General features: G+C 41.0%; 1 protein-coding gene across 6 annotated transcripts in view; it reads right to left on the bottom strand.

Annotated features, from left to right (window-relative positions):
• The window catches only part of pcif1 (phosphorylated CTD interacting factor 1), a 120,072-nt gene that overhangs the window by 34,155 nt on the left and 58,276 nt on the right, over positions 1-27,641 (bottom strand). For all 6 annotated transcript variants that reach the window (XR_011954615.1, XR_011954616.1, XM_072556866.1 and 3 more), the window contains exons 9-13: positions 26,373-26,472; positions 20,794-20,956; positions 19,625-19,797; positions 14,565-14,651; positions 5,660-5,844 (exon numbers count right to left, since the gene is read on the bottom strand). Coding sequence is in view for 4 of the 6 variants with exons in the window: in XM_072556866.1 (XP_072412967.1) it covers positions 5,660-5,844; positions 14,565-14,651; positions 19,625-19,797; positions 20,794-20,956; positions 26,373-26,472 (708 nt within the window). In the remaining 2 variants the exon portion in view is untranslated. The remainder of the gene's footprint in view (positions 1-5,659; positions 5,845-14,564; positions 14,652-19,624; positions 19,798-20,793; positions 20,957-26,372; positions 26,473-27,641) is intronic.

The following is a 27,641-nucleotide window of genomic DNA, read 5'->3' as shown; positions in this document are numbered from 1 at the left end:
TCGCCTTAATCAAAAATGCAACTCCCTCTCCCCCTTTCGATTACTACTGTCTTGCCTAAAGCACCTGTACCCTGGCACATTGAGCTGCCAGTCCTGTCCCTCCCTTAATCATGTTTCTTTAATGGCTATAATATCCCAGTCCCACAAACCTATCCACACTCTAAATTCAACGGCCTTACCTATCAGCTCTCCGCAGAGCTCTGCACAGTTAGGGTTAACAGAAGCCCTAGGAGCCACCAATGGTTAACACAGCTAAAAGTGGAATGAAGGAAAGCCACAAGTCATATTTGTCTGGTGCGGTTGAGGATGACTGAATCTCAGAAAAACACAATAGCAGCAGTCTAGCTGTTTGGTATCAGTTGAAATTGTAATGGTAGATGTGTGCACACTGTCTCAGGAATCTTGAGAAACTTCATCTAGGGAAGAGAAATTGAACCACTGGGAGACAAATAGTCATTCGGTCAGACCAGGTTAGAATGACAGTGAGGCATTTCCGAGGCTATGTCTTCAAAAGTGAAGAACTGGAGAAACTTGTGAAACTGGCAAAGTTTTAACAAGATTTGGTGACTCACAATGTCAATTACATCTGGTTAGATTGCTGAGAAATTCATGAGACCTTTCTTGACTGGATTTGCTATTTGATGTGCTACAAAAGTTTAAATTAGCTTAGATTACTTACAGTGTGGAAATAGGCCCTATGGCCCAAAATGTCCACACTGACCCGCCAAAGCACAACCCACCCAGACCCATTCCCCTACATTTACCCTTTCACCTAACACTACGGACAATTTAGCATGGACAATTCACCTCACCTGCACATTTTTGGATTGTGGGAGGAAACCAGAGCACCTAGAGGAAACCCACGCAGACACGGGGAGAATGTGCAAACTCCAAACAGAGAGTCGCCTGAGATGGGAATTGAACCCGGGTCTCTGGCCTTGTGAGGCAGCAGTCCTAACCACTGTGCCACCGTGCCGCCCATAAGTTTGTTTGTTAACACATATTTACCTTTTGTTAATTTTAGATATTTGAGTAGTATAAGTTGTACATATACTGCAGATTTTTTCACAATTCCAACTTTGCATATAAAGCTTATTTTGTTTGTTCAAAACTGAGGAATCTGGTCAGTGAAAATCTTAGTAAATAGCTGGGATTTCAAACTACTTTTAACAAAAATGTTACTGGTCCCTAACTAGATTATAACATAAACTTAGCAGTCTAGTCTGTGATTGTAACAACACCAACCATTAAAATATCACAAACAGATGCAGAAAATAATTTGAAAGGCTCATTGAAGACAAAGAGTTGGGTCTAAGTGAAGCCCTGGGATCACTGAGTCTTCAATGCAGTTAAAAGTGGAACAAAGGAAGCTCATAAGTCAAACCAGAGTACAAAGGGGTAAAAGGTAAGCTTCAGATATACAAATCCCTGGTTAGACCACATCGAATATTGTGAGCAGTTCAGACTATCAAGAAGGATATATTCGATTTGAAGGGACTACCAAATTGATTTAACAGAATAACTGAACTCAAAACAGTTAAATTACAAGGAGAGGTTACACAAACTAGGATTGAATTTCCTGAAATTTAGAGGTGATTTGATTGAATTTTTCATGATGCTAAGTGGTACCGATAGGGTAAATAAAGATAATCTACTTTTGCTAGGGCAAGGTGAGGGGAGGGAACTGTTGAAAGGTTAGAGCCAAATATTTCAGGAGTGAAATTAGAAAACACTTGTACACACAACACTTGGTAGACGTTTGAAATTTTCTCTAGTAAATAGTGAATGAAGCTCAATCAATTGCACATTTTATATTTGAGACTGAAAATGTTATTTAAAGGCATTAGAAGATATGGATAAAGCCATGGAACTTGGCAGCAAATTAGCCATGACATCACAGCAGAATACTTTATGGACCACTTTCACCAAGCAATTAGTGACCCATCCTAAAATTACCTCATCTTAACTTCATGTTTTCTTTTCTGATTGTATGTCCAGCACACACCTTGAAGGTACCGCATAAATATAAGCTGTCTTTGTAAATTCATTCACTAATCAAACCTGCTCAATATATGAATCCTTTTTCTCTCTCTTCCTGCAAAAAAAAACTCAAAAATATAATCTGTTCAGATTTCTTGTCCTGAAAAATGCAGCATTCAACCTGAAATGCACTGAAATCCTGGCTTTGGTAAGTTATAAAGCAAAGAAGCTGCAAGTGAACCTCTGTAAGATGAGGCTAACTTTCATCAAATAGAAAGGATCAGCACACTCTAGCTGGGAAATCTAATCTATCTATATCTAATCTTACATCTGGTTGGCTCAGCTTCACATAAAATAACAACAAAACTGAGTGGTTATAGAAGAAGGGGTGCAATTCACTCCAAAAATGTTTAATGCAGGTTGTAAGACAGTTTATTGTTGATGAAGGCAAAACTGATCCAAACTGCTTAACAATCAAGAGGATATTTGCTTTCGCTTCTGCTTTAAGACAATGTTGCTATCTGCCCACTGAGACACTGGTCTGGAGAATGTCAGGGCTGTGGGTGGTTGAATGTGCACCATCCGTGAAACCATTTACTCATTACGTCTCAGTAAGACTCTTTAATCCTGTTTACTCTTTATTTTTAAGTAAGGCTCTTCAATTCCTGATGTACCACAACACTCCTTTATTTACATCTGTACATAGTAGGTTATCAAATACAATTCTTTAGTGTAGCATCTAAGATCTCCCTCTTTACATGCACATTCTAGACCTGTCGCTTTCTGACTGACGTCAGAGTCATGCAATCAATTGCATCATCCTAATTTATATGAATTTTATTATATCATATCTCCCCCTAAGATTCCCTCTACCTGCTGGTATTATTCCAGATGATTTACATATCTTAATGTTCTTTGTCATCATTAACATCATTATTACTTCTATCACCATTATCATCAACTTCCTAAGCATCCACAAATCCCAAAGCTCAAGATGATCTGGAACTTTGACTGAAATCCCGATCTAGTTTGCTCTAATACAATACTAAGGTGCTGGTGTTGTATGGAATAGTTGCACCACTCTGTACACTGTCTGACGTAGTTTGGTATGGCTGTTCCACATAATTTGATAATCATATTTGGTCTCACCTCATCGCTCAAGTAAGATCAATGTCTCCCTGCTCCTCCTAGATGTCCCTTCAGGAGTTCAGGCAATATAACATCTCAGTTGATGTATCTGTCTGATGACAATTGCTTGTCCCTTAACCAGACTTACTGCCCTGGATTTAAGGCTGACAAGAGTGTCCATCCTGCGTTTAGAGTTGTACCACCTCTTCTGATTTTTGCTGTCTTTTTCTCCAGTTGTTTTACCTTCTCCTGGTCTCGAAAGGTTACAGATGAGCTGAGGCTGTACTCTGAAAGTGGTGTAAGCCTGTTTCTAACCTCCTTCCCATTAACGATTCTGCTAACCAGGACCCATTATCCAATGATGTTGGTCTGTAACTGAATGACGGACAGGATGCTTATGCATTGGTGATTTCACTGTCTTGACTGTTTTTTTGTATCTCTCCCTGGAGGTTGAGGCATAAACCACTTTCTGTAGTAGAGAATTCTCAAACATCATTTGTAGAGGACTGAAAACTCTCTCCATTCACCAGATTGGGATCCTAGTGAGTTGGATGACATAGAATTCTTGCAGGTGAAAGTGACCACACAGACGCAAGTGACCAGATATCAAATTGGCTGACAAAGCCACAGGCTTGTAATGAGATCAGCTACAGGACATGTGAACTTATTGCGTAACACAAAGATATTATAGATGAACCAAGCATTTCAAATATTGTTCCATTGGGATGAGGAATTAAATCGGAAACAACTTCATTCCATTCTTCACAGATGCTGGAATGTCCTGTGTTTCATACTGTAGAACTCCACTGAGCTTTTCTGGGTATGGGGTACAGGGAACCATTCTGGACTAACGAGGAGTGCTTGACAAAGTAGTTCAGAGAGCTTTACTTTCCACCGAACCAGTGCTACACTTCCCCAAGACACCTGATTACCACAGAAAAGTGCACAAAGTCTGTAATTCTTCACCTTGGTAAATAAAATGAGCAAAATATGCAAACTTAAAAGAAGCAGAGTATGAATCAAGCTGGGTAATGCAAAACATCATGGAATGTCTGACAGCGAGAAAGAGGCAGTTACAAAGAGACAGCAAAATGGGAGATAGCGAGGATTCAAAGAGAATGAGCAACAGAGAATGTAAGAGGGAGACAATCAAACATGGAGAGGAGGGAAAAAGACACATAGAAATGAGAGAAGGGCCCGGGAGAGTTTGGTGAGCGGGCAAAGGAATTTAGAATAAGCTTCACATTTAAAATACAAAAGTGAGCAGTATGTAAACACCAAGAAAATAAGAGGTACAAGGGAGGCGGAAATGTGGAATACAGAGTGACATCCATTCAAAGACGTTCACATTTACACCTTTTCTGATTTTACTTACCCATCATTGGAGCTAATGAAGAATAAAATGTAAATCAAAGTGACTGGCCCAAATGTGTTCTATTTCTGCCAGACAGATTTGGTTATAATCACAGCTATAGTGACAGGCAAAAGTGAAAATGAAGTGCACAAGCAAGAAGCACAATAACGATAAGTATGAAGTGCAGAGAAACAATAGAGATTTGGGGCAGAAACTGATATTGAAGAGAAAAGACCTGAGAGAAAAACATGTAGGGAGTCCTCACTTAAAGTTGTGGTTATATAAATGAAAACTGTGACTTCAAGTGAAACAGCTTTACATGAAACAGGTTCCCACATGAAACAACACTTGGATCAGAGTTAGGTTCCTTCAGACATACCTCGACTGGAAAAACAGTTCAAGTTGTAATACTGTACCCTGCATGGGCAGCACTATACATTCCTAACTGAAGTAACTTGCAAAATACATTATAGCCTAAGCATAAAAGAAATACAATATACAATAAAATGTTGGACAATTCTAAAATACAGAACAGCACACTTCTAGTACATTTAGACTGACGGGGCTCCATCTACTGGTAGAAGTTGGTCAGTGCATGTTGTGGCTCAGTCCCAGTGCTACTTGCACCAACCAGCTTCCAGAACTAGATGGAGCTCAGAGCATCCAGTGGAAGACACAGAAGAGTTTAAAAGGGTTTATAACGAAAACATTGACTCTCCTGCTCTAGGATGCTGCCTGACCAGTTGTGCTCTTCCAATGCCACACTTTTTGACCCAGTAGGCAAAGCTGGGAGGCAAGTGCTGCTGTGGGTGGGGGAGGGGGGGGCTGAGGACAAGGACCATAGCACTTAAGTTGAGGTAACTTGCACAGAAGCAGTCTGTGCCAAATAATGTTAAAGTGAAACTGGAAATACTAAGTGGTATTATCCCCATGTTATTAGCCATGTTAAAGTGAAACAATGTTAAGTGAGTCACCAAGAAATAGGGCATTACAACAAAAACTTTGCCAAAATAAGGAATATGGTACAAATCATCACAGTGAAGATACAAAACTTTGAAAGTTACCCAAACAACAGAGAAAATATCTCGAGGTACTTGTCCTGCTTTAGATGGAAGGTTTACTAACAGACTGACCGCAACAACACTATGAGATATTGACAATACATTCACTACAAATTAGTGATTAAGTTGGACTCACCCCCTGGATCCAAAGTAACCATCAGTGTCAGGAAATGCAGAGCAGTACTGTCTGAAATAACAGTTCAGTGGTGAGGCAAAACACTCAAACGTTACGCCAAATTGTTTGTTCAGAGCTTCGAACACAGGTACCGGTAGAGCCCCCTGAAAGCCAGTGCCTTCGTGCGTCCCAACACCAAACATGGACTGAAACAAAACAAATGTGGCACTGTAAAATCCTTACGCTATCAACTGTTAGCATCGTCTATATCATTTCCTAATGATAAGCTGTAGTCAATCACAGCTTGGTAATTTACAGCTGGATAGTTACAGGAGAAAACCAAAGCAAGGTACCAACTTTCTCAGAATAGCACGGGTAACTTCTGCAAGGTTGCTTGAACAATACTCTGCACTTATCAGCATTACAAAACTGCGTGATTGTTAAAGTAGCACAAGTTTCTTATAATTGCACTATTTTAAAGATATTTTTGTTCATAATACAAAGACTCAGATTCCACAAATCACCTGAAACTGAACAAGACTAGTGCAGTTTCCAATTACAATCAATATCATGTTCATTGCAAGGGGCTGTCAGGGGCTACTACAGTGTAAGGGGCCACTGCATTGCCAGGTCTACTGCAAGGGGTATCTGCACAATAATGTACACTGCAATTGTACAGTAATATTATTGCATTGTATTAAACAGCTCTACTGTATTGCAATATATCATTGCATTTTACTGGGCTACTGCTTGGCACTTTGTTGACACTCAATTGAATGCAACAACAACGCATCAATGCTCACCGCCCCCTCCTCTGGCTTCTGGTCCTCATCAATGTCACATTCCACTCAGACCCCTCAACCAATGTAAACCCAAAAGCTGATTGAAACCATCCATCTCATTTATCTAGTCCATGATGACTTACTGCTACTTTCCTTCTCAATTCCCCTTATTAAGCAGCCTTCCATAGCCAACATCCTTTGGACCAAGGACTGAAAATAAGGGAAGTCACTAACAAGTTCATTGTGCAAAATCTCATCTATCAAATGGCAAGCTTTGAAATGGCACAGTGAGAATGGTCACTGTTAAACAGGTTCAGGCCAGGCTAGGTCCCTGTGCAGCCAACATTCACCATTGGGTCCTCAGTACAAACCCCTTACACACTTGTGGATAGGCACAAGCAATGCTGCACATCACTGAAGAGTGTCTCCTCTTGACTAACTGGTGGACTAATCACTTTGAATTCAACAAATGGGAAGGCTAGTTCTTAGCTCTGGGAATTTGCATTTTCTAAATAAATAAACAAACAAACCGCATAGCAATGACTACTGCATGACCATGAATTGTTGACCTGTAAGGACGGTTGCATTGTACGGTACTATCCCATTGCAGCAGGAGATCTTCAGGCATAGCAAGATCAGGTCCCACTCCAGGACTTGATGGCCAAAGAAGGTGCATTCATACCTCCCACGAAAGAACAAACAAATGAGTTTGTGGCCATTTTAGCAATGGTGGTAAATCCTGTGACTGACATAAATCAGCAAACTTTTGTGAGATAAGTGGCAGCCCATTGTCTTAAAACTAATGGGACTAAAGGCTGACATGTCCTCGGGACTAATGGCTTGCGTCCTGGGATCATAAAAGTAGTGGATACATTGGTTGTAGTCTTGCAAAATGTTCCATACTGTGGAAAGATCCAAGAAGACCTAAAAATTGCAAATGCAACATCTCTTTTCAACAAAGGAGGAAGAAAGCATAGGAACAGGAATAGGCCATTCAGCCCTTCAAGCCTGTTCCACCATTCAATGAGATCATGGCTGATCTGTGATCATATGCCAGTCTTTGGCTAACATCCCTTAATACCTTTAAAACAGGAGAATACAGGCTTTTAAATTAAGAAAGTGTTGGGAGTCTATAGTGAAAGAGGCAAAAGCAGATTATTTAGAAAAGCATAATATAATCAGGCAGAATCAACATAGTTTTGTGAAAGGGAAATTGTGTTTAAGAAATATATTAGACTTCTTTGAGGATGTTAACAGGCAAAGATGGATGAATGAAACCAGTAGGTATATGGAGTATCTGGATTTCCAAAATGTATTCAATAAAGTGCCTCATAAATGCAACTGCAGAGGAATGGAAGGGATTTATTTTATTGGATAGAAGACTGTAACTAAAAAGAAACAGAGTCAGAATAAGTGAGTCATTTTCAGGTTGGAGTACTGTAATTAGTAGAATTGTCACAGGGATCAGCACTGGGGCCTCACTATTTGTATTGTATGTCAATGACATTGATGAAAGAACTAACCATATTGTAGCCAAATTTATTGACAATATAAGGATGAATAGAAAAGCAAGTCATGAGGGGGAGACAATGTCTACAAAGGTATACTGACATACATCTGCTTGATAGTAGAGAACTTGAATATTGCTGCAAAGACGGACATATTGCCAAAGCTATTTGTCATACACTCATCAATGACAAATGAAAGAATGACAAATTTCAAACAACAAAGCATTCCCTTTTTCAGCACAAGTGAAAATACATTTTGCGGTTATACTTTACATTGTCCTTCATGTAGTGTTGAGAATATGTGTCTTTATTTATCTTATTTATTTGTTTTAGAAAAAGAACTTGAAGATTTGGACATTCTTGGATTTAGATGTTGGTTTGCTCGCTGAGCTGGAAGATCATTTTCAAAAGTTTTGTCACCATACTAGGTAACATCTACAGTGAGTCTCCGGACAAAGCATGCTGACGATTCCTGATTTCTATTTCTATCTATCAGTTTTATATAAATAAATAGAAGGCCGGAATCATCAGCAGTGCTTTGGCCAGAAGCTTACTGAAGATGTTACCTAGTGTGATGATGAAACCTTTGAAAATGAATCTTCTAGCTCAGCGAGCAAACCTGCATCCATAACCTGAGCTACAAATCTTCTCAAAACTTGCTACTTCTTGGATTTAAAACTATTTTATCATGTAATTATTTGGACATTAAGCTAACAGCTCAATATAGTTTAAAAACACTTGTTGTTTTACTGAAAATCACTGACATTGAAGAAACTGCTAAGCGAAGTTTTCAAGGAGATAAGAGGTAGGGTTTATTGCCTTACTTATGAGAAAACCTAGTTTTTAGAGGCCTACAGCCCCCATGTTAATGGTTGTCTTATGACCCTCTCTGGATATATCTGTTCTACAGATCCAGAAGCTAAAAGTCTGACTCCTGAAATCCTGTTCTCTGTCGTACTTTCTGAGAACCTGATAGATTTTGCAAATAACAGTATTTCTGTCAGCTGGTAAAACCGGAAAGGTTAGACTGTGACTAATTTTCAGGCTCTCAAATCCAAGTTGGAAAGAATCATAAGTAGATATCTATCATCAGTCTGTGAACCATTTAGCTTCATCGACTGGAAAAAGTGGATGTGTGAAGTGTTCACATACTATTCTTTGTTACCAGACTCATGTCCCAAAGGGTTTTTTTCCCCAATCTGCCTTTTTAAAAAAGAAAAGCAACACCTCTTATGAGAATGTATCTGTATGTAGTATTAATAGTTTATAATTCTATTTCTGGATCATAGCTTAGATCTTAATCAGTGGTTGTCAAGTACTTTAAGAAGATGTTTTGTTTATAATAAACAGATTATTTTGAATTAACTAAACGGCCTGATGGATGTTTCTTTTATTTTAGACACAACAGAGAAGTAAATGACCAATGTGGTAGCTGAATCAAATTAATGATGCAACTGATGTAGCAGAAGGGGGCGTTACTATTAGCATATTCCTTCGGTCAGTCATAAGTTGGACATTCAATTATCCAGGAATACATCCAAGGTAATTCTTAGCTCCTTACTTCTGAACATTTCCTTTTTCAGCCGGAAACCTTTAGTCCCAGAAATATCTTTCACAGTCAGGCATTTTCCCTGAAGGTTCTACCACCAGCACAAGCTAGGTGGATCTTCCAGCCTCCTTTTAACCCTCATGAATTTGATAGTTCATACCCAAGTGGGAATGCCAACCTGCTTTTTCTCATTAGTTCATGGGACATGGACCTCACTTACTAGACTACCATTTATTTCCCATCCCTAATTGTCCAGGGTCAACCACATCACAGTTGGTCTAGAGTTACATATCAGCCTCACTTTGGGTCGCACGGTGGCTCAGTGGTTAACACTGCTGCCTCACAGCACCAGCATCCCAGGTTCAATTCCAGCCTCAGGCGACTGTGTGGAGTTTGCACATTCTCCCTGTGTCTGCGTGGGTTTCCTCCAGGTGCTCTGGTTTCCTCCCACAGTCCAAAGATGTGCAGGTCAGGTGAATCGGCCATGCTAAATTGCCCATAGTGTCAGAGGTGGGTTACTCTTCGGAGGGTCGGTGTGGACTGGTTGGGCTGAAGGGCCTGTTTCCACACTGTAGGGAATCTAATCAGAGAATAGAATCCCTACAGTGTGGAAACAGGCCATTTAGCACAACAAATCCCCACTGACCCTGTGAAGAGCAAACCACCCAGACCCGTTCTCCTACGCTATTATTCTACATTTAATCCTGACTAATGCATCTAATCAAGTATCCCTGAACACTATGGGCAATTTAGCATGGTCAATTCACCTAAACTGCACATCTTTTGGACTGTGGGAGGAAACAGGGAGCACCCAGAAGAAACTCACGTAGCACGTGGAGAACATGCAAATTCCACACAGACAGTCTCCCAAGGCTGGAGTAGAACCCGGGTCCCTGGTGCTGTGAGGCAGCAGTGCTAACCACTGAGCCACCGTACCACACATATAGGCCAGCGCCCGTAAGGATAACAGATTTCTTTCCCAAAAGGACATCAGTAAACTAGATGGGGTTTTTACAATAACCAAACACTGTGTACAATTAGATTAGCTTTTTACCATTTGAGTAGACTTTTATTGAATTCAAATTTCACCATCTGCCATCGTGGCACTCAAACCCATATCGCCAGAACATTAGCCCAAAGTCCGGATTGCTAGTCTATTGACATATCCACTACACCATCACTACCTGGCGAACCATAACGTCTTGCTCTCTATAGCTGCTCTCCCATATCGTGGCAGACCAACCTACCTCTGTGAGTTTTCAGATACATGTTAGATCCTTCCCTCTCAAAACCCATCTCTATGGCAAAGTGAATCACATTAGATTAGATTAGATTACATGACAGTGTGGAAACAGGCCCTTCGGCCCAACAAGTCCACACCGACCCGCCGAAGCGTAACCCACCCATACCCCTACATTTACCCCTTACCTAACACTATGGGCAATTTATCATGGCCAATTCACCGGACCTGCACATCTTTGGACTGTGGGAGGAAACCGGAGCACCCGGAGGAAACCCACGCAGACACAGTGAGAACGTGCAAACTCCACACAGTCAGTCGCCTGAGGCAGGAACTGAACCCGAGTCTCTGGCGCTGTGAGGCAACAGTGCTAACCGCTGTGCCACCGTGCCGCCCACTAAGTATTGTGTCCAAAATGAAATGCTGATTAGCCATTCTTGACACACCAACTCTCTAATGTTGCAAGTACATAGATAGCTTAAAGCATAAATGTTAACAATCCAACATTCCCAACACTTTTCTGGGACTTTGGAAAATCTCAGTCTATCCCCAATTAGCACATAGGTTACTGCCACTGTCTCCAAGTGCAAACAGCTTTAACCAAAAACACGTTTGCTGTCCAACAGACTTCAGAACAAGTCCGATAACCCTCTTCTTTTATCTTAAATTAAGAAACAGTTCTCCCTCTAGTTTACTAGACTCTGTGTTCTACAACATTTTATTGGAAATTACTTGTGTCTTCAGTGAAGACAGAACCAAAATATGTGTTTAATTAGTCAGCCATCTCTTTGTTTCCCATTATAACTCACCCTGTTTCGGAATATAAAGATGCTACATTTATCTTCACTAATCTTTTTCTCTTCATATACCTGTATAAATGTTTAGTCAGTTTTTATGTTTCCTGTAAGCTTATTCTCATATATATTTTCACTTTCTTAATCATTCCTTAGTCCCCCGTTGCTGAATTCTAAACTACTCCTCAGGTCTGTTATTTTTTCAGAACAATTTGGATGCCTCTTCCTTGGATCTGATATAATCTCTAATTTCCATTGTAAACCATGTTTTGGCCACCTTCCCCACTTTACTTTTGCACTAGACAGGAATGACCAATTGATGCAGTTCACCCAGCTGCTTTTTCAGTGTTCACCATTGCCTTTCCACCATCATCCCTTTAAATAACATCCTCAATGTATCATACCCAACTCACGCCTCATACCATCACAATTGCCTCTATTTATATTCAGGACCCTGGTCTCAGAATCAACTACATCACTCTCCATCTCGAGGAGATATTCTATCATATTGTGGTCAGCCATCCCTAAGGGATCTCACACAACTAGACTGTCAATTATTCCTTTCGTAATACACAAGTCCAGCATAGTCTGCTCCTTATTTGGTTCTTCAACACATTGGTCCAGAAAACCATCTGGTGTTCACTCAAGGAATCTTTCCTCTGTGGAATTATTATAGATTTGCTTTGCCTAATTTATATACAGATTAACATCACCCATACTTACAGATGGTCCTTTATTGCATGAGTCTCTAATTTCCTGTTTAATGTCATTCTCAACATCGCTCCTAGATTTGGGAAGAGGGTCTATGTACAGCACCCACTAATGTTTTTTGCCCCTTGGTGTTTCCCATCTTCACCCATACAGAACCCCTATCATTGGAGGTAGTGTCCTTCCACACTATAGTGTTAGTTTCCTCTTTAATCAGCAATGCCACTCCACTACCTTTTGCTTTGTGTTTCTAAACACTAACTATATCTGGATATTCAGTTCCCATCACTGTTCCACCTTCAGCCATGGCTCCTGAATATATTAGACTTGTTTTCATTTATTTACACAATTAATTCATCCATTTATTGCGAATGCTGTATCATTAAGGCACAATGCTTTAAGGCATGTCTTTTAATATTACATGCTACATTCACGTTATCTTTCATGCTGGTTTTGCTTGATCCTGGCCCTTGATTTCTCTGCCTCTCACTTTCTTATTCCCCTTTCTGTATCTTGTTCTTGTGCTTGATTCTTCTTCCTCTAACTCCTTGTATAGAGGAACCTCGATAATCCAGCATTCGATTAACTGAATTTTGGATTATCCGAACAAGTTCGCAAGGTCCGATGCTATGTTATCCAGCATTGATTATCTGGCATTCGATTAACCAAGCGAAATACTCCCTGCCCGTGTCCTTAATCGAGGTTCCTCTGTATAAGTTTCCAACCCACTGCCACCTAGTTTTAACCGTCCCCAACCACTCTAGCAAATACTCCCCCTTGGAAATCATGCCCGGATGTACGGCATCCAGTTTTACTGACTCTACTTCCCCCAGAACTGGTCCCAATGCCTCAGGAATCTGAAACCCACCCCTCTGCACCGTCATGCCATCCTCACATTCATCCGTTATATCCAGCTATTTCTACTCTGCCTGGCACATGGCATTGGTCATAATCCTGAGGTCACTACCTTTGCGGTCCTATTTCTCCATTTACTTCCTAAATTCCTATACAGTTAGTCTGGTATAATGTGCGTTACAGCAGCACAAATTGGCTATAATCAATTGGCTGAAGAATTAGGGAATGGTATTTACCTCCATTGGTAATTTCAGCGCAGATTGGTTCACCCACTTCATTCTGCACATGTGCGAATGTGCAGGCAGAAAGCTCCACACCATTCTGCTCCTGCACCAATGTTCTTGCCATTGTACGCATGCTCCAGCGTCTGCACATGCACAATGTTGGTACCAATCTTTGTGCTGTTCTGCGCAATCAACATGTCAGCGCTGAAGTCTCTGTGCTGTTCTGCATACTATGTGAGCTCTAATCTTCACGCCATTCTGCAAATGCACCAATGTCAGCTGCTGATACAGCAGCTTTCTGACAGGTACTGTATAGAGAGCAGCTTTCTTACATTTCTTTTAAATGTATTGTTTTAAGTCTACGTTTGTTTTGTTAATAAATATAATTTCAACCTTAATTCAGGTTGTGCTACACTTTGTATTAGGCTTTTGGCTGATTTTTGAGCGATCATGAGTGATATGTTTTGCTGGTCTGCCCCTAACCCTATTTTTCCCATAGGCCCCATTATTTCTACTAAAGATTTTCTATTAAGCAAGGTTTCGCTGAAACGCAACTACAGCTTTATAGGAGAACTATCTCTAATCTGCTTCTTGGATCTCATCCCTCTTTTTATCTCTGTTGTTTGAACCAATGTGTCCAACTGCTGTTCATCCTCTCACTCCAAAATGTCCTGTCAGCACTCTGAGGTCTTCCTTGCACAAGGAGACAATAAACCATCCTGGAGTTTCATTTGCGGCTACAGAAACGCCTGACTATAAACAGCTTGGTAGCTCAAATTACCTTCCAATAGTGTTTTATCATATTGAGCTCTCATGCTGAGGACAGGTGGGCTTTACATTTTGTAAAGACAAGCAATGCAACAGGCAGCCACAACAACCATCTTCAGCATTTTTACACTAATGTTAAAATTGGGAGCTTGCAATAGAATTAATTCAGTCAGGGTAAATCATTACTCAATAACTATATTAACAATAAAAAATCCCAACGACACAATCACACAACCTTGACTGAAATTCCATTAAGATAGCTCCCCACAAATTGTAGAGCTGCAGAGAAAATGTGAACTCAAGTTAACACTCCATTAGCATTAATTCAAACTTGGGCAAGGAGCCGGAAAACAGAAGTTAAGGAAATGTTCCTGAAGATGGGTTAAATTTGTGCAAGGACTACCTGGAGTATGATGGTAACAACATACTTTTCTATAAATCTTAAAATATTGACGGAGTAAATGTTCCTCACTGTACTGAATTGGGTTTGCAGCTTACCTGGTACCGCCTGAGTAAGCACCAGACTCTTGTCAAGAACTTATCAAATCGCACATCATCAATACAACTGTACTTATAGAGCTGTTCCTAAAAAAAAAATGACAGGACAAAATAGTTTTAATAACCAACTTTTCAATTAATTTTATCTAACTCATCAATTCAGCAAGGTAGTACAAGTGAACTACTGGAATGGGAAGTTGCACAAAACAGCCACACCTTCACTAGATTAGATGGAAGCATGTCTTGGAGATCAAAATCAAAGATAACATCGCTGGTTTCTTGCTCCACAGTGCAATTCTGATCATTTTGTCCAAAACTGTCTAACCACTTATTCTCTCAACATGTTTTTCAGGCTCTGATGAAGAGTCACCTAGACTCAAAACGTTAGCTTGCTCTCCCTCCATGGATGCTGTCTGAGCCGTTGTGATCTCCAGCAGTTGTTTTCAGTACAGATTCCAGCATCTGCAGTAATTTGCTCCTACACTGTGTTTTTCAGTTAATCTTGTTCTGTGCTGTAGTCTCATCCTCAACAGAAATTAGGTCATGGTTGCTTGCACAGATCACTTGGAACTAATTCACTTTCTTAGCTGGGTCTAGAAATAAACCCAAGCCTCCAAAGTGAATGAACAGTTTACAAGCCAGGGGTGAAAGTAATTAATTCAATGGACTTATTATTCTAGCATTAAAAAGATGAGCATTCCACATTATTTGTCTGGTTTCAGTTTGCATGCAGGTCTGAAGTGCTTTGTAAGAAATATATTTTAACTAGGCAGTTCCTTGATGGGTAAGGAGATGTTTATTTTGTGTTTTGGATCATGTCAAACTTGTGGCAGGTAGGACACTTGGATAATTTGACGCCAAATATAAATAATATTTTATGAATATTGTGCATTATTATTTGGGGACCTTATGAGGGATAATAAAAATAAAAACACACAAAGAAAGAGTGCTGATATCCAGCAGTAAACAAACTCATGGAAAAAACGTAAATTCAAAAATTAATTCCTCAAAAGGAGATTCCTCTTTTTCATCCGCCCACAGTTGTTTTGAATAAAGGACTAGCATAATGCACTGTTGTAGTTTTATAGAAACTGGCCTAGTTTCTATAATCTGCCATTAGTTCAACTGGATGACGCTAGTTATTGGATTCTGGGAGATTCAGGAAGAATCACTTTAGGTTCCTCACTCTCAAGTTTCTTAATGCTGGCGTTTCACTCTCATCTCTCAGTCTTGGGGCTGGATTTTATGTGGCCCTACTGGGTGTGTTTTCAGCTGGGGGAACATTAAAAGTATTGCAGAAGCCCAGCCCATCACCATACCACCCACCCTGAGCAGGACCCAAAACGTTAACTCTTACTTCTCTCCACAAATGCTGCCAAACCTGCTGACCTTTTCCAGCAATTTCTGTTCTTGTTTCTGATTTATAGCATCCGCAGATCTTTTGGCTTTTACTTAGTTCTAGGTGATATGGAAAACAACCATGACCTAATTTCTGTTGAGGATGAGATTACAGCACTGAACAATATTGACTGAAAAATATGCTTGGAGAATGAGTAATTAGACACTTCTGGACATAATTAGCAGAGCTGCACTGTGGAGCAGGAAACTGATGACGTCGGGCATATTGAGCTCCGAAAATGCCGTAATTGCGTTTCCAGCGAAACCTCGTTTAATAGGTCTGGCAGCATTTGTGGAAAGAAATAAGAGTTAACATTTTGGGTTGAGTGACTCTTCTTCAGTTCTGCCAGATCAGCTGAGCTTTTCCAGCAATTTCTGTTTTTGTTTCACTTAGAAGCAGTTCACTTTATTAGCTGAGTCTAGAAATAAACTGAAGCCTCCAAAGAACGAAGTAGCCAAGGATCAATTGAGCTTCTTGACCCCAATATTGCCCTAACATGCTATAATACAACTGGCATGGGCAGATATTAGCAGTCCAATTTTTGGGAAGTTTTTAAAAATGCAGAAAGAAAGTGGGGGACGGCGTACTATCTTTGTGTTGTGTATTGGGGTAACCTCCAGAAAACAGTATGCCCCTTCCATGGACATTAAAACCTACCCTTTACCAAACCCTCTCTGTGAACATTCCTGGGTTCAGGATTTAGTTCGGCCTTCTTTTGGGACTAGCTGCAGTCCCAGCAGCATCCACTAACGAGCTCTGCCAAGTCAGGGCTGCTGGAGCTGCTGGTTACTCAAAATGGCTGACAATTCATTCTCAGGTAGTACAGTGGCTCAGTGGTTCAATTCCAGCCTTGGGTGACTGTTTGGTGGAGTTTGCACTTTCTCCTCACATTTCCATTGGTTTCCTCTGGGTGCTCCGGTTTCCTCCCACAGTGTAAACATGTGCAGATTAGGTGGATCAGCTATGCTAAATTGCTCTATAGTGTCCAGGAACGTGCAGGCTAGTTCGTTAGCTATGGTAAATGTGGGGTTGGGATGACCTTCGGAGAGTTGATGCAGACTTGATGGGCCAAATGGCATCTATCTGCATCGTAGGGATTCGCAATTAAGTCCAGTTGGTGGAAAGTCCTCCCGCTAGGGAATAGTCATGACTTTCTAGTCTCCTAGTTGTGGCTTTGGACTCTATTCTGTGGTGAAATTAATTTCTTGTGAGTGCAGTTGTGCCAGAGAAGACTGAATTCTTGGTGAAACACAACAATAATGCAATAGGAGCAGGGCTAATTGCAAGAGTCTCAATTGATCATTCAGAACAGTTCGGGGTCACTGATAAACTATTGTAGTTCACAGTTAACGAAAGAAAGAGACAGAGATGGGAACTCCATGTCAGGAGTGCTGATTTTTAGTTGTTCTTCAGGGAAAGAGTCAACAGCAGTTCGATGGTCTGTGCAGTTAGAACAAAGGCAGGAAGAAATTCAATGAATTAGTGAGCTGTTAAGTTTTAGAGTCTAGACTCAGAAGAAATCCTGGGGAGCTAGAGGAAGTTCACTGGCCCTATTCTGGAGGGAAACCGCGAAAGATTCAGAAGTCTGTGAGTATTATTACTGAACAAGATTACAGCTCCGGAAATACCCAGAGGGAAGTTCTCGCTTGGTGAAGTTGGGTGTCAACAGAAAGCAGGAGTTCTACCTGTGAGTGAGTACTGGAGCATAGTATTCGAAATCTGGGGGAGATAGGATCCAGAAAAGGAGTATGATCAGAATAGGAACAGTTATTGAGGCAGCCCATGACAGAATAACTCTTGAGAGAATTTCAAGGCCAGATCAGCAAAAGTAAAGAATTGCGTTCCCTTGTGAAGTTCAATGAGATTTGATGACACATTGTGTCATAACATCAAAAGAAGGAATTGCTGAGAAACCCATAGGATTGGTCATACTTGTATATGATGTCCGCTGTAGGAGGTTGAATCACTATTGCTCACTTTTTACCAGTTAATTCTGAGTATTTGAAAGATGATGAATATGTACTGTGGATTATATTACTGTTCTAACTTATAAACTATTGTTGTGTTCAAACCATGGACTCTTGTGGCTTTATTCTCTTTGAAAATCCCTTGAATCTCACTTTTTGTCCACATTAAAAATGAAAGGTTACTGAAGTTGCAACTAAAGTTGCTATGACTTTTCTGGAAAGGGATAATTTGTCTCTGATTTATCTGCAAACATTGATGAAGGTTGGGTCAATCGCATTTGAAGAAAAGTTGGACTTAGAATCAAAAACAAGGGCTAAGAAAGAAGATATTGTTTAAGGTATTAAGACAGCACTAGAATTACAAGAAAACACAAGCCAAATGATAAACGGCTTCAATTGGTTAGAATTCACTTACAGAAGAATAACTGTGTTACGAAGTTGTCATGGAAACCAACAGAGTAACGGCAGCTTCAAGAAGAGGTGGTAGCAACTTAACAGCAACAGAAAGACCTGTAGAATTTCGCCACCCTCAACTTAAATGAGTTTTTCATTGGCTTAATTTCTCACTGATGTCCATTTTCAGGTGGGATGCTGGGTAAAAATCTTGCCCTTACATAAATAGTACTGACCATGAAAAAGCAAAAAATCTGATATCATAAATTACTCAAGAAAATAACCAAATCCTTGAATGTCCTCCGAGTTTTCTCAGGAGGTGTTTTAGAAGTAAGACTAAACAGAGCAATACTGAGTTAATAAGCATCTAAAAGAGGTGCAAAAAGCAAAGAAATCAAGGGACATAGATAGAGCATTCATTAAAAGAAGCAATGTGGATTATTGTGGATATTAAAAACAAAAATAAACACAGGAATTATTTTAGATGAATAGAACTGAAAAGTCAAGAAGTCCTGTTGCATAATAGTTTGAAAATAGGCTGCAGTCTCGTTTTGATATTCTAATAAAGATAGCATACTGGAAAAAATGAAAGGAAGACTCACCAGACCAGAACAGTAGCAGCATAGGGACACAGTGGCTATGACTCCTGCCTCACAGCACCAGGGATCTGGGTTCAATTCTACAATCAGTCTATGTGGAGTTTGCACATTCTCCCCGTGCCTGCGTGTTTCCCCCCACAGTCTAAAGATGTGCAGGTTAGATGGATTGTCCTGCTAAATTGCCCCACAATCTCCAGGAATGAGTAGACTAGATGGATTAGCCATGGAAAATGCAGGGTTACAAGGATAGGGTAGGTGGATGGGTCTGGATGGGATGGTCTTCAGTTTGGAGTTGATGAGCTGAATGACCTGCTTCCACACTGTAGGGTTCTATGTGCTGTTTTGTTATAATGATCAGGAAAGACTGCACCATTCTCGTTGAAGAACGAGAGGTGATGGAGGAATTTAAAATTATTCAAAGGCTTGGTATAGAAGGTGCTTCTATTTGTAAGGGATATCAAAATTAGGAATAATAAATATGATCAGGATAAGCACTAGAGTGGGAATTGAGTAGAAGGATATACTGATAGGGTTATCTGCATGTGGAGCATGAAGAGTGGCACAAATCAGTCGGGTTAATGATCTCTTTCTGCACTGTAAATACAGAAAAACAATAATCTAGCTGGTCGTAGTGCAAAGCAGAAGACATTTCACACCCTCTCATCTTGCATGATCAGACAAAAGAACAAGTAAATGACCCACCAGTTTACTCAAGTAGTTCCGGCTGATTTTTCTAACTTCTCCTTTATATCGTATACAGGCAACTTCATTCTCAAAGTGCAAATCAGCACGTGGGAGTGGGATTGCAGGGAATGCCAGTCTCAAAGGGTAGCAGTACACCAGTCTGTCCATTACCTCCGGCCTCTCTACCTCTTCTATGGGAAAACAAATAGCAGGACAGGTTTACAGCTAACATTAGAAACCAAAGAAATGTTTCTGAAAGAAAATGCAAACGGAAATTATAGATGCAATGCAGAATATAATGGTAGAATTTTACAGATCAGGAAACCAGTTGGCACATTATGTCTGAGCTAGCTGAAAACAAGCTGTCCAGCCCATCCCATTTTCCAACACTTCGTTAGTCCATAGCCCTATAGGTTACAGCCAATGTTCATCACTTTATTTTCTCTTGTGCAGAGCCTTCTAAATACTTCTTGTGGTCACACATATGTAGTGACTTAGAAGGTACAACTTGTACTCAAATTGCTGCCACTTCAAGCACTTCAGGTACAAATCTAAGTATTTTTAAACACAGAGTTTTTCTCACTCTATCACCTATTCAGACAATGGGTTCTCAACTCCTACACTAAGAAATAACCTGACTGCAGTTTTCAAGATATTACAGGGAACAGATATGGTAGATATAGAGATTAACTACCATTGGCTGGACATTATAAGACTGGGGTGCAGTATAAAATTACAGCCAAATCTTTCGAGGGTGGAATTATAAAATAATTTTGCATGCAAGCTTGGATCTCTCTCTCAAACATTCAACCCAATTGTTAAATTTAAAACCGAGACAAATAACTTTTGCTCGCCAAAGATATGATGGGAATGGGAGAGCTAGGTCGCGGTCCAATCACGCTCTTAGTGAATGGTGGAGTAGATGTAAAGGGGTAAATTACCGATTGCTGTTCCTATGAAATGAACCAATTACAAGAGACCGACACAGAAAGAGGTCAATCAACAGAGTAGATCAATGTTACAGATGAACAGTGCTGTATAATTAAGGGAATATCAGAATTGTGCTTCTCAGATCATAGTGGATTACTGGACAGATTGTGAGTTTAAATGTCACCACAGCAATGTGAGAATTCAAATTCAGTTTTTAAAATCTGGTATCAGTGAAAATGTCAATGTGGTTCGCTCACCTGATATATTGCACTCTTTGAGTAATTGTAAATGCTTCTCACGGACCCTCTTCACGTATTCACCAGATATGTAATAGATCTTCCCACAGATTGCTTCCACAGAATCTTTTGCCACTGCTGCTACATGGGGCCCACACTGTTTCCGCAAGTGCTCAAGTCTCTCCTGCAAACAAGCAAAAGTCCAATAGATCAGATCACTGCAGACAGAGAGAAACTAACTCTTGGAAAGTCAGATTATTCCTTAGCGGGGAGTTGAGAACCCATTGTCTGAATAGTGGTACAGAGAGAAAAACACTGTGTTTAAAAATACTTGGGTTTGTACCTGAAATGCTTTAAAAGGCAGCAACTTAGAGATGTCTGTGTAATTTGAGTACAAGTTGTACCTTCTAAGTTACTACATATGTGAGAGCACACAAGAAATATTTAAAAGGCTCTGCACAAAACAAAAAGTGAGTCACCATTCTCCATGTTATTACGCTGTTTCAGTAACAAAGTTCATTCTAGGTACAAAACATCAACTCCACTCACTTCCACTCAAGGATACGATTATGTGTAAAGGAGATTCCACACTGATTTGTGCAAGCGGCATTGACATCTGCAGGAAGTTAAAGGTAATTCTGAGTTTGCATGGATACACGGACGGCAGTGCATTGAGCACAACGTGAGAGAAATCTTTGTTTTCATGTGTTTAGAATGGGAAGCTAGCAGCATTTATGAAGGGTTGGGAAAGTATTCGAACCATTCTGAGAGGCCTGACAGGAAGAATTGCAGGAATCTAAGTATGTGAGTGTGTCTCCATAGGTGTGAGTGAGGGGACTCTGTCTGTATAGCAGAGGAATGGTGGTTACATCCATCAAGGAATGAAAATGACTGATTATACAGTAGGGAGCAGTAATTGTGTCTTTACTGCAGTGGAGAGGTGACTGTGCAGAAGTGGAGTCAAGACTGTGTCATTACAGGAGTGGAGATGTTACTGCAACTGTGCAGGCATATGGTAGGGGTGGGGGGGAGCAAAGAGAGAGTGGTACTGTGCAGTGAAGAGGTGACTGTTTCTGCACAGGAGTTGAGAGGTGACTGAGTCAGCACATGGGAAAATGGCTGTATCTGTACAGAAGTGGAGGGATGACTAAGTCTCTACATGAGCAGAGAGGTGACTCAGTTTGAACAATAGTGCAAAGGTGTCAATACAGGAATGGAGAGGTGACTGAGTGTACAGTAAATGGAGAAGTGCCTGTGTTAGTCCACAAGTGACTGTGTCTCTATAGGTAGAGAAACGGATATATCTGGATAAAAGTGAAGAGGGGACGATGTCTGTACAGGAGTGGAGAGACGGGTGAACCTATATAAGAATAAACAAGTGAGTGTGTCTATACAGGAGCAAGAGGAGACTGTGGCTCTACAAGAAGTGTGTGTTGTCTGTACAGGAGTGGAGATATAATTTTGGAAGTACAGCAGTGGAGAAGTGACAGGAATCAAGAGGTGACTCTCCAAGCAGAAGTGGAGAGATGGCTGGATATGATCAGAGTGGCAAATTGACTGTCTCTGTACAGAGATGGACAGGAACTGCCACTACAGAAAAAGTGCAATGGCCATATCTGTACTGGATTGGAGAAGTGATTGCATCTGTACAGGGATGAAAAGATGGCTGTATGTGTACAAGTGACGTGATTGTGTCAGTACCAAGTGAAGACGTGACTCTGTCTTTAAAGGAGAGGGGAAAGGCTCTACTTGTACATGAGTGGAGAAGTGACAGCACATGGACTGAGTAGAGATCTGGCTATACAGTAGGGTACTAAACATATTACTTTGACTGTATAGGATTGTTTATGTAACACTAACTGTATAGGAATGGGAAGGTTTTCCTTTATATGGGAGGAGTAAAGTTGTGATTTTATCTGTACATGAGTGGAAAGGTGGTTTTCTCTGTACAGGATTAGAGAGATGAGCATGTCTGTACTGATGTGGAGAGGTGACTGTGCCTCTACAAGAGTGGAGAGGTGATTGTGTTTGTACACGAGTGGAGAAAGGAACGTGTGAACATAGGAGCGAAGAAGGAACTGTATCTATGCAGGAGTGAAGAGGTGATTGTCGCTGAACACATTGAGAAAGGACTGTATCTGTAGGGGAACAGAGAGGTGGCCGTATATGTTCAGGAGTGCAGAATTGGTTGTGTCTATATTTCTGATGAGGAGTACCTGTGAGAAACCAAGTAAGGAATTAAGTGCAAGAATACTATATGTTCCAACAAAATTTAACCTAGCACCCAACTCATTAATTTACAGCTATAATTCTCTCATCAAATCCTATCTTCCAGAACTCAGCTTACAATCAAAGCCCAATCCACCAGTGTACTAACACAATGAATGCCTTTTAGAGTCCTCACTTAGCTACTGTATTCAGTGCAAAACACATTTACATGACAACTTTATATCATCACAGTAGGACAAACTCCAAATGTACTGTAATGAATGTATTAAACCACAGCCTTGCAGGAGCCTTTAGTTCAGAGTTTTGCTATAATTGATGGGAATGGGCGTTTTTTGCGGGAGTCAGCATACTAGAATTTCCACCTTTAATTTATTTTTATGGTGATAAAGACATACATGCTCTCCTATACTCTGTTACTTCGAAGAACTATTATATAATTGTCGAAAAAAAGACACATTTTGGCAAAATTTCTCGTTTTACACTCACCATTACATTCACAAAAATAATAACAAATGGGGATAACACTTCATAGTATGTGAGAAGAGAGTGCCTGTTGGCTGGCACATGGACTCTGATTGGTGGGGTGTCATCACGGTAAATACACCAGTTAGATGATTACTAACAAGCTTTGTTTAAATTTAAACCACACAGATTCACTTTAATTGGTCAGGGCATTGCTCTGAGCAATGAACCAGAAAATGGTTGTCAACTATTTTGTTAAGTTGAAAAAGTGTAGCGTGTGCTCATGTACTTTCTGTCTGCAAAGAACAAAGCCTTACGTTTAAATGTTAAGCTTCTTTTAGGTACAATGTTCTCACAGCACATTTTCTACATTTGCAAATCACTTTAAATCTGTGCTACCCTGTTCTCAATATTTTTACAAACAGGAAAATTAGCCCCATCCTATTCAGACTCTCCCTATAGCTCAAAAAACACTCTAACCGTGGCAACATCTTTGTAAATCTTTTCTGAACCCTTTTAAGTTTCACAACATCTTTCCTATAGCAGGGAGACCAAAACTGAACACAGTTTTCCAAAAGTGGCCGAACCAAAGTCCTCAATAGTCACAACATGACATACCAAATCCTGTAGGGCTTTTGCCCGAAACATCGATTTTGAAGCTACTTGGATGCTGCCTGAACTGCTGTGCTCTTCCAGCACCACTAATCCAGTACCAAATCCCGTACACAATGCACTGACCAATAAAGGCAAGCATACCAAAAACCTTCTTCACTATCCGATCTATCTGTGACTCCACTTTCAAGGAACTATGAACTTCACTCCAAAGTCTCTTTGTACAGTAACAATCCCCAGGTGAGTACAAGCTCTATTGCCAATAGTCCTGTCCAGAAGCCTCCCCACCACTGAAGTTAAGTGTGATGAAATCCACATTTATCCCATGTGGTTGAAGTGTCCTAATACGGAAGAAGAGGCATTCTTCCTCCAGGCATCAGGTGGTGAGGGTTTGGCAATAAAGGAGGCCCAGGACTTGCATGTCCTTGGTGGAGTGAGAGAGGGAGTTAAAGTATTCAGCTCCAGGGCAATGGGGTCGGTTGGTGCGGGTGTCCCAGAGATGTTCTCTGAAACGATCTGCAACTTGGCATCCTGTCTCCGCAAAGTAGAGGAGACCACATCAGGTGCAACGGATGCAGTAGATGAGGTGTGTGGAAGTACAAGTAAATTTCTGTCTGACTTGGAAGGATGCTTTGGGGTTTTGGAGGGAAGTATGTGTGTGTGTGCGTGTATGTGTGTGGGGGGGGGGAGATGTGGGCACAGGTTTTGCACTTCCTGCAATGGCAGGGACTGTGCTGGAGGGAAGGGTGGGTTGGTGTGGGGCGTGGACCTGACAAGGAAGTTGCAGAGGGAATGGTCTCTCCAAAATGCAGATAGGGTGGGGAGGGAAATATATCTCTGGTGGTGGGGTCTGTTTATAGCTGGCTGAAATGGTGGAAGATGTTGCGGTGTACCTGGAGGTTGGTGGAGTAATGGTGAGGACCAGGGGGTTTCTGTCCTTGTTGCGGTTGGAGGGGTGGGGTTCAAGGATGGAGGTGCGGGAAATGGAGGAGATGTGCTGGAGGGCATAATTGACCACGTGGGAGGGGAAATTGCGGTCTTCAAAGAAGGAGGCTATCAGAGATGTTCTATGGTGGAACTGGTCCTCCTGGGTGCAGATGTGGCAGAGGAATTGGGAATAGGGATAGCATTTTTACAGAAGGTAGGGTGGGAGGAGGTGTAGTCCAGGTAGCTGTGGGTGTCGGTGGGTTTGTAGTGGATGACTGTGTTGAGTTGGTCGCCGGAAATTGTGATGGAGAAGTCCAGGAAGGGGAGGAAGGTGTCTTCAGATGACCTTCAGGTGAACTTGAGGTCGGGGTAGAATGTGTTGGTGAAGCTGATGAACTTTTCAACCTCCTTGTGGAAGCACGAGGTGGCGCTGATACAGTCATCGATGTAGCGGAGGAAAAGGTCGGGGATGGTGCCAGTGTAACTGCGGAAGATGGACTGTTCCACGTACCCAACAAACAGGCAGGCATAGCTGAGGCCCATGTGGGTGCTCATGGCTACCCCTTTGGTCTGGATGTAGGAGACATTGGGATTTCCCAAAACAAGCTGAAAAATACTTGTGGACTTTTGTAAGAGCAACATGCTCCTGGTGATAGATATCCTCACTCTTCATTATAGTCACATATGTATGGGCTGCCAAAGACAGACAAAAGTGATGTCTTATCTATGATTTGTACTCCACAACATGAATTTTTTTTAAAAATGTCCTTATGTGTACAAGACAAAAAGCTCTGAAAAATGTGTCTTTTTCAGAAATACTCACTTTCTGTATTATCAAAACCATATTTATTGTCTAATTTGCCTTGTCCCTTTACAAATTTCATTGTCCTTTAACCATTCCCTACCCTGTCCATTGCTATATGGTTCCAAGATCTGGTCAGTATTCCCTTGACCTCTCCATCATATCCATCATTCCAGGCATCATTCCCCAGATTCCATGGTCTGGCCATCTTACCTCTGATCTGGTTATCACATCCTGGTCCAGCCATTAATATCTTAATCCAGGTACTGCTCCTCAGACCTAGCGATCATATCACAGGACCAGCCACTGGTTCAACTACTGTTTCCTTATCATGATCATCATATCCTAACCAGGTCACTGATGCCCTCAGAGAAAGTGAGGACTGCAGATGCTGGAGACCAGAGTTGAAAAATGTGGTGCTGGAAAAACACAGCAGGCCAGGTTGCATCCGAGGAGTAGGAGAATCGACATTTCGGGCATAAGCCCTTCTTCAGGAACTGATGCCCTAACCTGACCATCATTCACTTGACACCACCACATTCCCATTGGACCGCAATCTTTCCCATACCATATAGTCTTCCTTTGTGGCAGATGGCTCTTTTCGTAGCCAGTTGAAAGTATCTTCAACATTCCACTTCACAGTTTTCCTGACATCTGGGGTAGCATTTCTGAGGAAGAACAAGAGTTAGTCAGGATAGAGAGGCATAAACTTACTATTGAGACAAGGATTTGCTAATTACACAACTGGATCAGACAAGATTGCTCTGATGGTAACAGACTCCTTTGCTCATTATTGCTCATGATCTATCTATTCAATGTACCATCTTCAACAGATTTTGGGAAAATTCCAATACAAATACCTTTACATTTGTGTTTGCTTGATCAGCCTGTTGTCTGACATGTGTAGAAACTTATCACTACATTTTACAGGTTTCTGAACCAAAGTAAGAGAAATCCATGACCCAATTGGGATGATGTAGAACAAGAACAAAGAACAAGAAAAATTACAGCACAGGAATGGGCCATTCGGCCCTTCAAGCCTGCGCCAATCCAGATCCTCTATCTAAACTGTCACCTATTTTCTAAGGGTCTGCATTCCTATGGTCCCTGCCCATTCATGTATCTGTCTAGATACATCTTACATGTCACTACCGTGCCCACCTCTACCACCTCCGCTGGCAATGCGTTCCAGGCACGTGCAGGCATGATATCAGTCTGCATGCTATTATTGTCGGGTTTATGCATCCTGACTGATTTCACAATCAGATCCCAGCTAAAGGTAATGAACAAGTAAAACCCAAGAATGAAATCTGGTTTGATAGACCATATGTTAAAGTTTTTTTGTAGTTGCTTAATGTAGTGTTTGGTCACTGAAACATATTCACATGAGGCTGCAGATGCTCGTTACCAACAGTTCATTACATAAAAGAAAGAACAAATTCATACAGTTTGTCAGAATACCCAAACTGAGAATTAACAGGCTGCCTGAATATCCGACAGTAAGAAGTCCTGATGTCTGTCTGAATATCTGACACTGAGACTTGACAGAGTCTTTATACAACAATGAGAATTCTCAAAGTCTCTGAATATCTGTAACTCAGAATTCTGAGACATTGAAAGCATCACAGAGAATACGGGTCAGACTATGTGCCAGAGTTTGTCAAAATATAACTGACACCTTGAAACCTCAGAGAGTTTTTCTGAAAAGCTGGCCCTGAGATAGAAGATCATTGCATAATGCTACTGTAACTCAACTAGCTATCCAGAGGCCTGGGCTTATGCTCCAGACAGGCTGCCTGAACTGCTGTGCTCTTCCAGCACCACTAATCCAGTATAT

This window comes from Chiloscyllium punctatum, chromosome 37, assembly GCF_047496795.1.
Source record: "Chiloscyllium punctatum isolate Juve2018m chromosome 37, sChiPun1.3, whole genome shotgun sequence".
NCBI classification, from domain to species: Eukaryota; Metazoa; Chordata; class Chondrichthyes; order Orectolobiformes; family Hemiscylliidae; genus Chiloscyllium; species Chiloscyllium punctatum.
The sequence above is the reverse complement of the archived record's forward strand: the minus strand, read 5'-3'. Positions and strand labels throughout refer to the sequence as shown.